The 17766-nt window shown below is 38.4% G+C and overlaps 1 protein-coding gene across 3 annotated transcripts in view; it reads right to left on the bottom strand.

The window, feature by feature from the left end:
- LOC126472844 (serine/threonine-protein kinase 3) overlaps positions 1-17766 on the bottom strand; it is a 359477-nt gene that overhangs the window by 34268 nt on the left and 307443 nt on the right. For all 3 annotated transcript variants that reach the window (XM_050099964.1, XM_050099965.1, XM_050099966.1), the window contains 5 exons: positions 8551-8731; positions 5836-6063; positions 2418-2523; positions 2125-2337; positions 144-277 (listed from right to left, as the gene is read on the bottom strand). In XM_050099964.1, coding sequence (XP_049955921.1) covers positions 144-277; positions 2125-2337; positions 2418-2523; positions 5836-6063; positions 8551-8731 — 862 coding nt within the window. The remainder of the gene's footprint in view (positions 1-143; positions 278-2124; positions 2338-2417; positions 2524-5835; positions 6064-8550; positions 8732-17766) is intronic.

Here is a 17766-nt window from a genome sequence, read left to right as displayed (position 1 = left end):
CAATACCTGCCCACAGCCAAAAATACTCGGAAAAAAAAGTTTAAAAATCTGAGACTTTTAAACAAGAATTATGTCCGTAAGTTCAAGGTTATAGACATCAAGAAATACAAATAGTAAAGAATCTGACTTTCCAGTTCACTTACTGATTCATCTGCATGATTTTGTTTAGCAGCTCCAGCAGCTGAAGAGCTCACTACATTTCTGTAACTCTGATTTTCTCGTATTTCACGTGCTTCTGCAATCATCTGACTTAATATGTTTGGCTGTTTGGCATTTCCTGGAAGCAGATTTTCTCTCTTACATAATACAAGACAACAATTTACACAAAAAAATAAAACACCACATACATAACTCTTGTTGTACTAAAATGAAAAAAAGTAACATGGCCACAAGTTAAAGAACTCCAACATTGTATCTGTTAGGAGAGAAATTACCATATTGGTCCGAATATACACTGTACCTTTAATTTTAGAGATTGGGGTGAAGGGGTGGGTGGCTGGGACAGATGAAAATGCAGTAGAGAAAAAAATTATCATCATATTACCCACATGGAAAGCTTTTCACAATATAGTCAACTCTTTACCACATTTCTTTATATTGTACTGTAGATAAATTACACAGATGTATCCTGCTGCTTATCACAGGCTTGACTGATATCATTGTTAGTATCACTACTAACATTTGTTTCACCACTGTCAGTATGTCCATCTGCCTGCTCCTATGTACGCTGTTATGGCTCCAGTCCAGGACACTGGACACACAACAGTTCTTGAACCTACTGAGTCTTGTACACCATGTCAGATATTCCACCCAAATATAACACTGGAAGCGAGTCTAAAAGCCAATCAGAATGGGTTTTTGGAGACAAGCTCTAAACGGCTTTTTACATTTTCATCAGCCACCTGCATTTCAGTCATACTTTGAGGTATGATAACTAGATCTGTCTTATTCTTTACTTCAGGTGTGTGAGTAGTGCAACAGGTTTGCAATTGCAAACAGTAGCCAGGAAATCCATTATTAAGCTTCGCCTTCATCAAACCTTTTTCCTGGCAATGCATCACTGACCCCTGTGGCAAATTTTCTTTGAGCAATGTTTCACACTTCAGAATACTATGGGGTGGGGAGTGGATGAGGGGGTGGGGGTGGGGGCAGAGAGCAGCTTTCCTCAATCTGCCACAATGTATCTTCACAGTAATTCTTTGTTTTTCCATTTGTAGCTTCTTTAATGAGATATTTTTCACACCGTTATAACCCATCGTCTTTATAACACTCCGCACATCCTAAAAATAAGCCAATCTGGAATAAAAGATAAAAATATCACTGCCACATTTGGATCAAGTGTCTCTAGAAACTGACAAGTTTCTCAGCAAAGTCTTCTGGCAGTCTCTGTGCTTGTGAACTATTTTGTCAGACAGAGAGGCCACTACTAGACAGAAACTTGCAGAAACAACTGATATTGAACCCTAGCTTTAAAAGTTCAGTATTTTTCTCAGCTTTAGGCCTCTTGTACGATTTACCAGACAGAACAACAGCTCACAACTTATTCTCCAATGTGATCCAAGACCACACATTAGAGTTATTCAAGTCATACAATTGCAGTTTCTCTGTTACACACACTCATCACATTATGAATAATGGCAAGTTTCAAATTTATAACGCAACTGTTCTGTATTCCAAAGTTGGTCATCATTCTTTCGACATTGTTGCTTACTGGCAAAGACTAAATTTTACACTTTAATTAGAGAAAATTTGTGCTTTATCTATTGTGCAAAATAACAGAATTGTGAGCACAACAACAGGCGCTATCCAAATAAAATGTTTACAATGTATGATTATTACAATGTTACCTCACTTACAACAATTACTTCTGAAATACTAGCAGTATTGTTGTTACACTTTAAACTACTAAACAAACACTGCAGTTGAAGTTTCTATGATGCAAATATAAAACGGTGTTTGTAAGGTCACACAGATAAGCTGCACTCTTAATTTTTCATAGCCAAATTTTGGGTAAAAAAAAAGTGGCGTATATTCAGGCCAATATAGTACTTTAAAAATTGTTTATATGGCATTATTAAAAATACTACATAAAAATAAAAGGAATCAGTAGGACAGAACACAAACCTATAAATTCATGGTGTAATAGCTCAGTAGCCGTGGCCCTTTCTTCTGGATTTTTCACTAAACACCGACTAACGAAGTCAATAAATTCTGGTGACCACTGGTCTGGCTCTCTAAATGAAGGTGGCGGCTTTGTGGGGATCATGAATATCGCCCTCATAGGATGTATGTCACCATATGGTGGCTTTCCCTCAGCCATCTCTAGAGCCGTAATTCCTGAAACAACAATACTTTTATTCAATACTTTATTTAGTTTTTAGGATGTTATAAATGATGATTACATGTAGCGTGAGTACCTAAACTCCAGATATCAGCCACGCAGTCATAGCCAATTTCCTGGATTACTTCAGGTGCCATCCAAAAAGGTGTTCCTATTACAGTATTCCGTTTTGCCATCGTATCCTGCAGAACAAGAATACACACTTACTTACTCTTCCATTCTTAATGACCATGACACACAAAGAAAATCATTTCTTAATAGTACAGCAGTAACTGCTATAAACAAAAACAGATTAAGATATGTAGTTGCTCTAATCTTGCAAACAGTGAAGCACACAAACAAACAAGCATTTTCGAAAGCTGAAGAGGAGTGTTTTCAAACAAATTCAGAATCCATTGCTAAGGAATGCACAGTTGGGGGACATATTTCCTACAAAAAAGATCCAGGGTAGTGAAATGTTCAGGTTCATATCCCTGTTGGGTACACAGTTTTATGCAGTCAAACGTGTTCCAAAATGCAATTTGTCAGGGATGTTTCAGCCAGTTTTCAGATTTCTTTAATGCTAATTATAGCATTTATCTTAAATTTCCTTGTATTTATTTTGGATGACCACTTTACAAGACCACCATTTTTCTCTGCTTTCTTTTTCCAATTTGTGTAGTTATCACACAGAGACTTCCCTGACGTATTAAGTGTACACCCAAAATACAGGTTCTGGCAGTTCTGTATTGCTCACAGACACAGATTTCTTAATGTGCACAACAGGACACAGCACCATATGGACGCTTTGGGTGAGTCTGGTATGCACTACACACCGAATTCAACAATGCAGTTCACAAAAAGGAAGCAGGAACACACTATTGCAAAATTATTAGATCCTTGAAAATTTCTGATTTGTCTGTAAACATAATAAAATTATGTTAGGAACCAGTGGCGGATACATATGAGGTGTATGCGGGGCGTAAACCCCCTTGCAGAGCCGCCCACATTGCCACCCACACCATTCCTGCCAGTAGGCGCATAGGAACCATAATTTAAGGAAGAGAACCACACCTGTAAGGTTTTTAAAAGATGGCATTATCTTGTATATGTGTATAACCATTTTAAATAAAACTTACTTAAACTTTGCATGTGACTTGATTATTTCTTATTATGCTAAATGTAAAGTTATCTCAAGATATCTTTAGTGCCCCCTCCTCGAGGTTTTTCTGTATCCGCCACTGGTAGGAACAAAATTGTTATCTTATTACGGGTGAGCTGCCAAAATTGTTTGCAACAATGGACAACTGTAGTTTCCCCATTTTCAAGTAGGACATCATATTAACATGAAGAGTACTGAATGGAAGAGCTTCATATCCACTACTAGCTGAAAATACAAACCATGTAAAACAGTACACAAATTTCCAGGAGCCCATACACAATGGAAGTACTGTTTATTGCTTGAGATTCTATTGGTTATAATGAACTGCTATATCATAAAGAAAAAATAATTAACTTGACCTTTGACTTTGACATAGAGAAGACAAGTACTGCATTTAATCTCTCTAGATTTTTTGCCTAGATGCATAGATTTTAAAATTTTTTACCTGCCTAACATAAAAACCTGTGAAAAAATTTGACTATAGATAAAATATGTTTTCTCTGTGGCTGCTGTAAGGAGAGAACGGGTTAGGTACAGGATAAGTTGACGGTTGACGGTCGGAGGTTTCCATTTCTCCGGTTCTCAGAGAACGCCAGGCATAGTCGGAGAAAACTGCTACAACTCCAGATGAAAACGCCATCTCTTGTGGCAGCTAAAGTACTCACAGTCACCTGAAGATAGCAGCAGATTCGCCCAGTATTGTTAATTTGTGAAGAAATCACCCTGCACTGGATTGCTAAGCACACTAATTGTTTTATGAAGGTCCGGGGATCCAACATCAAATAAAAGTCTATAGACAATATTTACCTTATTTTTCACAAATTAAATTATTTATTCTTGATAATTTCGATTACAAGTTGTATCTCCTCAGCACTTCAAATTACATCTATATGCAAACTTAACTGCCTCCCCCCTCCCCCACAAAAAAAAACGTCCAATCAGCTTTCCTTCTCTCCAACAATTACAAAAAGCACATATGCTCTTTTTTCACAGCAACCAGCGTTGTTGTCTCAATTACGGTAGCGCATCATCACTGGTACTCGCAGCCAGAATATTACAATAATATTACATTATGTAGGAACATTACATGGTTTAAATACTGATTCCACAGAAACAGTTAACAGATACCTGCATCACCTACAATGAGTCTTGTAAATATGAAAGAAAATATGAAAACTGAACTATTTTTATGATTACCAGAGCAAATAAAGTAGCAAATATACTACCTAGAAAATTAAACATTCAATCTATTAAATTAAAATTTATTACAAATATGATCAGCATCAAGGAATCATTGTCAACACTAACTTCTTTTCCATTGTACCTTAGATAAATTTCAAGAAAAACAATGCAGAACAGTATAGGCCAAACTTTAATCAAATTGTAGGACTGGGAGTGGGATGTGAATTACCTCTCACTTCGAACATACAATTGAAGCATGTAACAGCTTTTGAACAAGAGCTGCAAATAAAGCTGCCACAAAGTACAGTGACAGAAATTTTTGAAAATTCTTTCAAAGAACCCCAGAATATTATAATCCTATTTTTGTGTCTTGGTGGCTCAGTGGTAAAGTGCCAAACTGCAAATCAAAAGGTCTCAGGTTCAATTACTGATCAATCCTAGGATTCTTATCCATCACTTCTTTCGCCTCTGGCAATGTTTGTTAATGTGAGAAATGCTGAATTGCACTGTGGCTCAGAATTGGCATTAAATTGTAAGTCCCTCTATAACTGACTGGGTAAGCCAGTTCAAAGGTTGAAGGAAGATAACAGCATACAACCTCCAACAGTACTGCATCTAATAAAACACTGTGGTTTTCATAACAACCTTCAGGTTGGTGACTGCTTTACTTACTTACTTATAAAAAGCAATAGCAGTGATTAGTCAGGTGTCAAATCAAAGCAATAATAATAAACATATGCTGTAATATTACGTAACTTGGTATCCTAGCCAACAGTGACATATAAGCAGAACGTTATTAGCAAAATATCTGTACCTGACAGCAATATGACACTGAGAGGGAGAGGGAGAGAGGGAGAGAGAGAGAGAGAGAGAGAGAGAGAGAGAGAGAGAGAGAGAGAGAGAGAGAGAGAGAGAGATGATAACATTCTCACTTCAATTTCAATCACACAGTTTGATCACATTTGAAGTAAGGTGTTTCTGTACAAAATAAAGTAAAAAGATTTCATTACAACACATTTTTCTTGTTCCTTTAACCACAGTAAACATTTACAGATGAAAAATCAAGCAGTGTTACAGAAAGCTCTAATCTGTGTGCAGCATCCTGGTAACCATATGACCAGATGACTCCAATCTCAAAAATTAACACTATCCAAACATAAAGTACATTTACCGTCAGTTGGCCAGCGACGCCAAAATCTGCCAGCTTAGCATGCCCTTCTGTGTTGAGCAGAATGTTGCCTGCTTTAATATCCCTGTGGATTTTTCTTCGCAGGTGAAGGTATTCCAAGCCCTTCAGAGTATCACATAATATTGTTGCAATTTCATCTTCCGTCAAGGTCTTCTTTCGCAGCCTCATAATATCTGAGACTGACCCTGCTCCACAATACTCCATGACAATCTGCAGAACAGAAATATATTATTTAAAAAAAAAACACACACACACACACAGTGTAACTATTTCCATGAATAGTAATTAACATGTCTTGAAGACTGTTGCTATTGCTATATTCCACATACCATATAATTAAGAATTCCATTATGAATTAACTGGTTTTCTAGTATGCCAGTTTACTGACATCAATTTCTGTTGCTGTTCTTCAAACAAGCCTGGTTATTCTTTCATCTTCCTTATTCCCTTACTCACTCTCAAAGAGATCAGTTCAACAAAACACAGAAAGCAATGTCACTTCCTCTATGATTTCAGAAACAGTTGTATTTCCAATTTTAGCACTGCTCTGATCAAAGTTTCTTTATTTATTTACTCATTCAGCACTTACAAATACAATCACCATAAATGACAGTATTCTTACAGCTCTGTACTGAATTACAATATCCATTACATGTGTTGTTATACTATGCAACATTACAAATATTCTTGAGTCACTCTGTGGCTGAGTCTGTATGTCCTCTAATTCATCTTTATAGCTATGCATTTCACAAGCAAATAAATGGCCCACAGATTGGATTGCGCTGCACTCACATTCAGGACTGTCTGAGTGGCCTCATTTGTCTGTCAGTTGTTTACACCTAGCAGCATTTGCTCTGACACAGTCTAAAGTTGCCCATGGTTTCCTCGGTAGATTGACTCCATTGATTCTTTTTGTAGGGTTCATCCACCAAATTTTGGTTCTTATGTCCACTTACAGTTGACAGGTATTTCCAAGCTGCCTTCAAGTCAAAGCTTTGCAGTCCTTTGTTGATTTTCCATAAAGGTGACTGGATTCAAGTCTGTCTGGAGGTACTAGGTCACTGAAAGAGTTCTGAGATGTCTATGTTCTTTCTGTAGGCTCTTGTGGGTAAGTGTGACTTCTTAATTTCAGGGGGCTCTATGTTTTCTAGAACAGGGCACCAGGTACATGGGGTGGTTCTGAGTGTTCCAGAGACTATCCACATTGTTTCCTTCAGTTGGACGTGCACTTTAGCTGGTGTGCAGTTTCATCCAGACTGGTGAACAGTAATCAGCCACACTGTAGGCAAGGATTAATGCTCAAGTTCTCCATGTACTCACTCCATAGCCCTATGCCATTCCATTGACAGGTTAGCATTATAGTATTTTTGTTTCTGTTCTGTATCTTGTAGATGTGAGTTGCACATTAGTGTGTGATCTAATTTTACTACTAAGTATTTAGCCTTACTTTCATACCTTATATATTAGTTATTCATAGAGAAATGTAGTTTTCTATTTGTTCCTTTGTTGTTAGGTGCATTATGATGCTGGTGTTTTTTTAGGGTTTGGGTATAGATGCTGCCTGGAGTAGTGCGTGTTCAGTACTTCCAGATTTGCATTTAATATTTTGTCTAGGTCATTAAAATTTTAGTTTGATATGCAATGGCCATGTCGTACATGCACACAAATTTATGTGGTTTGGTGTCTGAACCATCATCAGCAATATCTAGATTGGAAAGAATGTGTGCATGCAATTAGTCACAATCGTGGTCCTGATGTTCATGCCAAGAAGTGAAAATTCGATTTTTCTGTCTGGTAATATATTTTCGAGTACTGTGTAAGTCTGTTTTTTTACAGTTTTAGCTAAGCATTAGACCATTAATCCATACTGTATCATAAGCTGATATAAGATCTATAAGAATCAAGTTGATTTTCATCCTGTCCTTGAAGCCTCTCACATTACTGAATGTGAGGGACAACAGGCAGAATGGTTGAAGTGGAAGGCAGAAGGGTGAAGGAAAAGGGCTGGAGAGGCCTAGGAAAAAGGGAAGATTTTGGGAAGGTCATCCAGAACTGCAGGTTAGGGGAGACTTACTGTATGGGATGAGAAGGAAAGACTGATTGTTGGAACTTTTATGTTTTTCAAAGGAAAGGATGCGATTTGAGATGGGATTCATCATGGCAAGAGAGGACAGTTTGGAGAGTTAAAAATCACGAGAGTGGCAAAAAGATAAACAAGCAGAGGGTGGAAAAGACAGAAAAACAGAAGAAAAGCAATGAAAAAGTCAGAAAAATTAGAATGGAAATCATTAATAAGAGGTAAAGACCGGATGATCTGTATTGATACAAAAAAATCTATCCAATTAAATAATTTTATCAATAATTGATTGTTTTAGATGTATTAGTGAGAAAGTATTAGGTCAAATGAAATTCATAACTGAGGAAAATCGTACTGAGGGTGGTTGGAGTATTAATCATTATGCTTCTAGAAGGTCAGTAGAGTACAAATTTTGGTGTATACCACTGTATTAGATCACCTTATATAAATATAAACAATGAAAGATTTAAGTTTTAAAAGCAGTACATGTTTATTAATGTTTCTGCAACATGTATAATCATCACCACCTTGCCAACTTGCTTTAAAAATAAAAAAAAATAAAAAACACACACGCTGAATTTAATGGCGCAAAAAGTTACATCACAGTCATTGTTGCTTACCCAAAGATCAGTATTCTTGAAGTAACTGCCATAGTATTTCACTACCCAGGGGCTGTCACACTGCTGCATAATAGAAATTTCTTTGATGATTTCCTGCAAGTCAGTATCAACAGGAACCTGTTTAATGGCCAACACTTGGCCTGATTCCTTGTGCAAAGCCTTATAGACACTGCCATAGGACCTTCAACAAAAATAAAATCTGCATTAAGACTTATGCTACTATTTTAAGGTAACTTGTGAATAAAAAGAGACAGAATAAATTGGCATCACACCTAGTGATGTTGCCACAAATAGAAACTTATGTACATGTAACGATAACATTGTCATAAAATTAATCAGCAATCTCTTTAGAGTATGTATACTACATTCAAATACATCCCAACAAAACATAAGTGGATGTGAAAAAGTTTTAAACATAACTGCATTTTATTGTGGGTAATAATGTCCCCAGCATATCTTTATCCATCGTCTTGGCCTTTTGCTTTCACTTACGCTACTATAGATTTTCACTGGTTTTGCTACATTAGTTGAGGTAAGTGATGCAATGTTTCCTCAGCAAGACTTGACCAACCCCACAGGCCACATGCCACCTTTATCCAAGTGAACCTCTTATCCAACTAAAATTACTTCAATGCCAATATGTGAGCTTCAATCTTAAATCCTCCAGTGGACTGGTAAGAATGAGACAATTCTCTGAAGAACTGGTGAAGGAATGAATATATGGAGAATGATTTGTAGAGGAATACAGAAATTAGACTACACAGAACAAATAACTCAGAACAAATAAACAATGGATGGGTACAATATAAGCCGATAAGCTTTTGTCTTAGCTCAAATTCATCTGCTCTTCCCATCCTGGTCATTTCACGAAACATATCAGAGTTGAAATAACATATTCCCCAACTTCTCTTGGGACATTAAACCCCAGAATTTTATCAGTAAACCTCTCCATGACGTGCAACATCTCTTGTTGAGATTGCTACTGGAGTTTAAACAGTGCTTCAGAACTAAGTGGATCTATAACGAAATTTGTCACTCTTTTTCGGGCTTATTCTAACTTTTCTACTAGTCGTACTGATAATGGTCCAAGAATGAATATCTATGCTTATTTGTAAGAGTTTAGTGTTTCATTAATTATAGAATATCTGACACTGTTTGCTACCCCTGAATGCTGAAAAAAAACTCTGATATGTCTCATCTAACAATTTCGAGAAACTATCATCTCCTCAACAAATATGTAACCAAACTGAATGATGAAGTAGGACTTTAACACAGATCACTTCATTTCACAGACTGACTGTGAAAGTCACAAAGTTTAAATTTGTCAGATGACTCAATATTTGCATTCACTCCACTAGGTAAATTTTGTAATAGTGAAATTCTTTGATTATGAGACCACCATCAAGTTCCATGTTTCTGATGACAGTGAAGTTTAAAATCCTTGCACCACAAAAACATTCAATGAGTTTTTGACTGAAGCAGAAAGATGTATGTGCTGCAGATGAGGAAAAAAATAGGGAGGAAACCACTAAAATGTCACACAATATGTGCAATAAGATTATGATGTCACCACACAGCGTCAAGGGAAAAATACTGATATTACATGTTGAGGGCACATGAAGGCCATTCTGCGTAACTGATTACACGCAATTTATGTGGTCATTAGTAGACCAGTCCTCTCAAAATTGAAACAAAATTGACTATAAATCCTTTAATCTCTAGAGTCCATATAATTTGCCTATTAAACATTTGATTGAATAACTTGCACAAATATTTGAAAGACAAATAGGATGATTGCTGCCCACACTGTGAGTCTTCTTTCCTGATGTCTAAAATTAGCATAACTCTGCTTTTACTACAGTGAGATGAGGGAGAACACAACCTTAAGCCAGATGCAGCCAGAAAGTGCAAGAATATTATGTTTATATTCTAGGCACAAATGATGTAGCATTTGTTATGCATGTGATCAGGTCTTGGGGCCATGTTGGGCAATGCTTCACGACACTGAGGAGTTCTCGATGTATGTGTCATTCTTTGGACCCAAGTATTTCAAGTCTAAGGATAAGTAAATACCTTCCACTTGTCTTTTATGGAGGTGGAAGGTGAGAGGCTAGCTTTCACGTGCTGAGGTGTGGATGTAGAGCAATGCCAGTTGTTCGCCTAGTTCCAGCAAGGAGGTTTCTATGATGAGTATCAGTATGGGTAAGACAGAATGACCAAAACATGCTTGCTGTCACATAAACCGACACACACCTTCCCATAAATAGATGTGAGAAAGCTGGGGCTACAGGCTGATTGATCGAGAGCCACGACAGTACCACGTGCAGGACTAAAACTAGTTAAAACACAAAGATTAAATGCAAAAAATACATGTTCTATAATATTGTCTCACCCAGGAATTTTGGAACTACCCCACATAAAACTATTGGCATTAAAATCTCTGAAGTCGAGTAAGGGTTAAGGTAGCAAGATAAGTTGGTGTGTGACCTCCACCCATTTCCTGGATTGCATCTCCTTCAGCCAATGGCTGATGTCAGCATCTGGGGTGATGGTTTGTGGGCTGTGCCTGAAGGGAGGTGGCTTCTCACATTATTTTGAGGTAACTTCACCGTATTTATCTTCAATTTGTTCTACAAGGAGTAGTGATTTTACATTCAAGAAGTATTTGCAAAATGTTCTGGAACAGCACTTGGAACAGTCCAAGTACTGTGGAATATAAGTTCCTCCATTCTTTTTTAAATTCTTTTTCTCCCTGCAGGCATGTATCAGACACTAGTTGAATATAACTGACTTTCATATCTGGTGTACGGTGTTTGATGACCTTTCCTGCACAGCTTGCCCTACTGAGAAAACATGGAGGATCGTACTTGATTAGCCAAAAAAGGAGGTGTATGAGGGTGTAAGAGTGACCAAAATTAGAATTCTTGAGTACACACTATATGCATCATATAAGTCATCATAGTTTAAGAGTCAACAGAGGAGGATGGTACTATAGGGGGATGATGGAAATTGTGGCACGGGACAAGAGGAAATGCCGCAATGTATTGGTGTCCATGCTCACCATGCAAGTGCTCACAAGAGTTCTGAGCCCCCTGGGAGTAAAGGCCGGAGACAATTTGCAGGTCAGTTGATCACATGTACTCTCTCTGCCTGACTATACATATTTCATCAGCAGTAGGGCTAGAGTGATCACAGCAGAAACAATGACTTCACTCACATTTGTATGGGCCACTATATGAGTCAGCATGGTTAGAAATGTCAGAGCCTAATAAGCATCAGAGGTTGAGTGTATCATGAATACTAGTTTGGAAGGTATGTGTAGAAATCCTTCATAGTTGCATCAAATAAGTCAAAACCCTGGTTTAGTAGCTAATAAACCAACAGTGCAGCATGGTAATTTACTTCCTTGTTGGGATATACAACCTGCATTGAGAGTTTCACTTCTATATTAACTCATCTTATTCAGTGTGACCAATCTTATGACTATCAGACAGGATGATCAACTCCCAATATCACTAATCGGACTCAATTTCAACACAACGGTGGGGATGAAAATCAGGTGGGCAAACATTCATATAGAGGAAACTGGAACAGGAATGGTATTTCATAAAATCTATGCATAGTATAAAAGAGGAGATATATTATTCCCATCTCCTCCTCAACTACTAGACTGAAATCAAACTTTGTACACACATCACTTACTGTTTGGAAAGAACTTCTGTGGGGTGGAGAACAAGCAACCTCGCATGGAGGGGGGGGGGGGGGGGATAATGATGAGAATGAAGGGAGAGAAAGAGATTTAAACAGATATGGGGGAGGAGGGGATGGATAGAGAAAGGTGAGAGGAGATGGACACAGAGAGGGAAGAGGAGGATAAGAGAGAGGGAGGGAAGGAGGAGATGGACTAATAGAATTGGAATAAATACATACCAGGCCAATGTTGGGTACTCAACTAGTACTTGGAATGATAGTTTAACTCCTCTAGGTCAATAAGTAATTCAAATGCAGTGAAACCACATCTATACCTTCCACACCTCTATGCTTTTTTCACCTGTATGCTATATATTGTGCACTTTCTCGGTGTTGCTATTGCTTTTAATCCTCCACAGTCATTTTGTCACACTTAGACATTATAAAGGACAAGAAATCATCACAAAATATTTCTTATATGGTGTGGCCAGTCATTCTTGGTTTGCTGTCTAACTGCAAATTCACAGCCATTATTGTGGGTGTAGCTACAATACTCAAGAGTGACACTATTGTTCATGACATTGTGGCAGTCGGTTTCGGAGATAAGGAGTGAGACTGTGGCCCACGGTCCACCAAACACAATAAATACCAGTAGTACGTGGTTGTAGTTGACAGAAGTGAGAGAAGATCCATAGGTACACTGATTGTGAGTGAAACTAGGAGTGTTTTTGCAAGGGGTGAACTCAGTTAATTTTTTTGGTGTAGTTCCTAATTTTTGTGTATGTGAAAATGATGAGCCTGTCACAAAACAGAAGATACTTCCCATTCTGGAGAAAATGAACATAACTGGAGGAGTGGGGAGATACTACCATACTGGCCAAAGAAAGACAGATCCTACTGCTTTGAAAAGCAGGTCAAGCAGTGAGAAGTGCACACACATCCAGTGCAGAAAATTTGCAGACCTGAAAGAGTGCTACAAATTTCGTTTCAGCAGCAGCATGCAGCAAATTTGCCTATTTCAAGCAGCTAACAGTATGGATAATGTCACCACAGATTGTTGGAAAGAGCATGAGCTTCCAAGACTAACTATAAAATACAGTCTGAAAGATATTTACAACACAGTTGAAACTGCACTTTTTGTAACTTACTGCCAGATACAACAGTGGCAGTTAGGGGAACTCTGATAAATTCTGGCGACTAGTGACTGGGAACTCAGTGAAGACTCTGCGTTTTAAGGAAGTAAAATTGCATCCCACCAATAATGAGTCAAACAAAAGGGCATGGGTAGCTGCAAACCTCTCCAAGAGCCTCCTCAAAACACATTGCATCATGAGGAGAAAAAAAAATACTTTTTCTTCTGGACAACTGTTTGGCTCACCCTCCAGCACTACACTTCAGCAACATAGAACAGGCATTTTTTGCAGAAAATTACATAAGCCATCTTAAACTTCTGGACTTGTGCATCACAGCTGCCACAAAAAGTCAGGCATAGGAAGATGCTGGTTCAAAGAAACATCATACATCTCAACAGAAGGATTGAAGATCCTAAACTGGATTTTCATGATTGTAATGAATATGCTGTGTGATGTTTGCAAAATGATGATGAAAGAATTAAAGAAGTTGTGCCAATGTCAACTAAAAAGAATAGTCCTGAAGAATCCCAAGAACAGAATGGTGAATCTGTGGATCCTCCCAGTCCATCAGGAGCACTTACTGCATTGGAAGTAGCGTGCCATCACATAAAATCAAGAAACAAAGGCGATGACAAGATATGCAAAGCAACTGCATATAAACACTTGATCTATGAATGCAGAGCCGGCCGGAGTGGCCGTGCTGTTCTAGGCGCTACAGTCTGGAACCGAGCGACCGCTCCGGTCGCAGGTTCGAATCCTGCCTCGGGCATGGATGTGTGTGATGACCTTAGGTTAGTTAGGTTTAATTAGTTCTAGACAACTTATGACCTCAGAAGTAGAGTCGCATAGTGCTCAGAGCCATTTTTTTATGAATGCAGCATTGCTTCCAAAAAACAAACTGTAATTTATTCATTCTCTAGACCTAAGTAAGTTTAACTGTCCATAATTTAGGCTTTAGCCTAACTGAAATACTGCATTGACTGCTGTACAGTACACATATCTTCTGTTTGCATGCATTTAATGTTAATACAAATAAATTATGATGTTTTATTTTAACATTAATCTCGCCTGTACATTTATTTTAACACCCCCCCCCCCCTCAATAACATATAAATGAGGTTGTGTGTCCTCTTTTTTCAATAAAAATGAAACAGATCAAATGTAGCAATCACTGAGTGCCAAAGAAAGCCCCTATAGGGAAAACATATTGCTGACATCAGTCTGTTGTTGGATTCTAAAAGCCAACTTATGCTTGAGAATTGTAACAGTTTTTGACATTAGTTCCACAAACAACAACTGTGTGAAATACAGCCTACTCTGTTCATCCACAGGAACTAGAACGCAGCAGGTATCAGCATCTAGCTTGGTGCCATTTCCTTTGACTTCTGGTATAAGTTCAACACAGTTCCACATGGCTGCCTGGTTAATAAAATATAAACGTAACAAATATCAGATCAGCTTTGCTATTTGATTTAAGATTTCCTAGCAAATAGAATACAGGATGTCATTCTTAATGAACACACATCTTCAGCATAAAAATAACTTTGGGTGCACCTTACGGGATTACTCAAGGACCATTACTGCCCACAATAATTCACAGTTTATGCTGCAAGCTCCACAAGATAATTTAAAGATGGTGATATTTACAGAGAAGTCTCACTACTAAAAAATTGTAGCAAAATGCAGGAAGACCTGCAGAGGATTGGCACTTGTTGCAGGGATTAGCAGATGACCCTCAACACAAACAAATGTAAAATATTGTGCATAAAAAGGCAGAAATTCCTCATATTTGATTACACTATTGCTGAAGAATTGCTGAAAGCATTAAATACCTGGCAGCACAATTACAAAGTGATTTAAAGTGCAATGGCCACATAAAACTAACTGCACAAAAAGCAGATACCCGACAGGTCATTGGAAGAAACTTCAGGGAGTGCGGGCTACCATGAAGGTGGTAGCTTATGAAACTCTAGCTGTATATGCCCATCAGTCTGTGACTATCAGATAGCACTGATACAGAAAATATGATGAGTCCAAAGAGCAGCAGCATGTTATAGAGAAAATATGGAGAATCCAAAGAAGAGCAGCATGTTTTTCCACAGGTTAAAAAGTGCAAAAGCTTCACAGATATGCACATTCAATTAGTGGCAGATGCTACAAGAGAGGCACTGCACAATTTTCCGTGGAGCACAGTTAAAATTTGGGTTGTGTACAGTCCTAGAAGCAGCTCCCCGTATACTGCAGCCTTGTACTGTATCTATCAAAAAGACTGAGGCCTGGAACAGTAAATGTGGAAGGGTCAGTGGTACTCCAGATACCCTCTGCAACACAATGAAAGGTGGGCTTGGGGGTGTATAGATGTTAATGCAAATGTAATTCACTTTGGATGATTAATTCTGGATCCAACAGCTATAGCTGTGGTACATTAGTCAGTTTTATTTACAAAAGTGAAATGATTACCTTTTCAAAATGAATTTCATCATAGTGACAACTAATCACATCTTACGTCTGCTACCAGTAGTATTTGGACAAAAAATTCTCAGCATTTAGAAACCACATAAATATGTTACATCGGTGAAGACATATGCAGCATCAGCAGTGACCATGAAGGTTTTGTGACAAGTCACAACAACAGAATTCAGTCCATAATGTAAGTGATTACCAGAGTCTAGATCCATTTGAACAATAAGTCCCCCTGCAAGTTAGTTCAAAAGTCATACGAAGGCAAGGATGTATCATGCTTAATCAAACAATGCAGTGTTCAAACCTATCTTCAAGGTGAGAACAGTAACAAAAAGCACATGGCATTTGTGTTTGGAAATTGGTAAACATTGCTGGCTGCTGACTCAAGAGGTCCTATGTTCAATTTCCAGTGACCACCTAAGATTAACCTGTAATAGAAAACGCTGGAATGGGATAAATGAAGCACTTCATGAGGCTAATTACAAGCTACTTAATAAAATAATCAATAAAATTTAAGTGTAAGCTGCAAGAGTGGTCTCAACTCTGAGATCCTGCTCTAGACTGCGAGTTGCATAACATTATTAATACAAGGTTCCCTAGGCAGTTTTTCAAATGATTCAATTGTCATTTGCCCCACCATTGCTTCATCTACATCTACATGACAACTCTGCAATTCACATTTAAGGGCTTGGCCGAGGGTTCATCGAACCACAATCATACTATCTCTCTACCATTCCACTCCCGAACAGCGCGCGGGTAAAACGAACACCTAAACCTTTCTGTTCGCGCTCTGATTTCTCTTATTTTGGTGATCATTCCTACCTATGTAGGTTGGGCTCAACAAAATATTTTCGCATTCGGAAGAGAAAGTTGGTGACTGAAATTTCGTAAATAGATCTCGCCGTGACGAAAAACGTCTATGCTTTAATGACTCCCATCCCAACTCGCTTATCATATCTGTCACACTCTCCCCCCTATTACATGATAATACAAAACGAGCTGCCCTTTTTTGCACCTTTTCGATGTCCTCCGTCAGTCCCACCTGGTAAGGATCCCATACCGCGCAGCCATATTCTAACAGAGGACGAACGAGTGTAGTGTAAGCTGTCTCTCTAGTGGACTTGTTGCGTCTTCTAAGTGTCCTGCCAATGAAACGCAACCTTTGGCTCGCCTTCCCCACAATATTATCTATGTGGTCTTTCCAACTGAAGTTGTTCGTAATTTTAACACCCAGGTACTTAGTTGAATTGACAGCCTTGAGAATTGTACTATTTATCGAGTAATCGAATTCCAACGGATTTCTTTTGGAACTCATGTGGATCACCTCACACTTTTCGTTATTTAGCGTCAACTGCCACCTGCCACACCATACAGCAATCTTTTCTAAATCGCTTTGCAACTGATGCTGGTCATCGGATGACCTTACTAGACGGTAAATTACAGCATCATCTGCGAACAACCTAAAAGAAATGCTCAGATTGCCAGGTCATTTATATAGATCAGGAACAGCAGAGGTCCCAGGACGCTTCCCTGGGGAACACCTGATATCACTTCAGTTTTACTGGATGATTTGCCGTCTATTACTACGAACTGCGACCTTCCTGACAGGAAATCACGAATCCAGTCGCACAGCTGAGACGATACCCCAAAGGCCCGCAGCTTGATTAGAAGTCGCTTGTGAGGAACGGTGTCAAAAGCTTTCCGGAAATCTAGAAATACGGAATAAACTTGAGATCCCCTGTCGATGGCGGCCATTACTTCGTGCGAATAAAGAGATAGCTGCGTTGCACAATCATCTATGGAAAAAAGATGGAAGTCGCTCCATGACTAATAAAGAATGCAGGGAGGGTGATCTATCACCTCCCTCGATTTCTACTGTTGAAGTTGGCAAGTTTCTGCAAAAATATGTGGCCAGGTATTATCGCGCCGC

Source organism: Schistocerca serialis, chromosome 1 (assembly GCF_023864345.2).
Source record: "Schistocerca serialis cubense isolate TAMUIC-IGC-003099 chromosome 1, iqSchSeri2.2, whole genome shotgun sequence".
NCBI classification, from domain to species: domain Eukaryota; kingdom Metazoa; phylum Arthropoda; class Insecta; order Orthoptera; family Acrididae; genus Schistocerca; species Schistocerca serialis.
The sequence above is the reverse complement of the archived record's forward strand: the minus strand, read 5'-3'. Positions and strand labels throughout refer to the sequence as shown.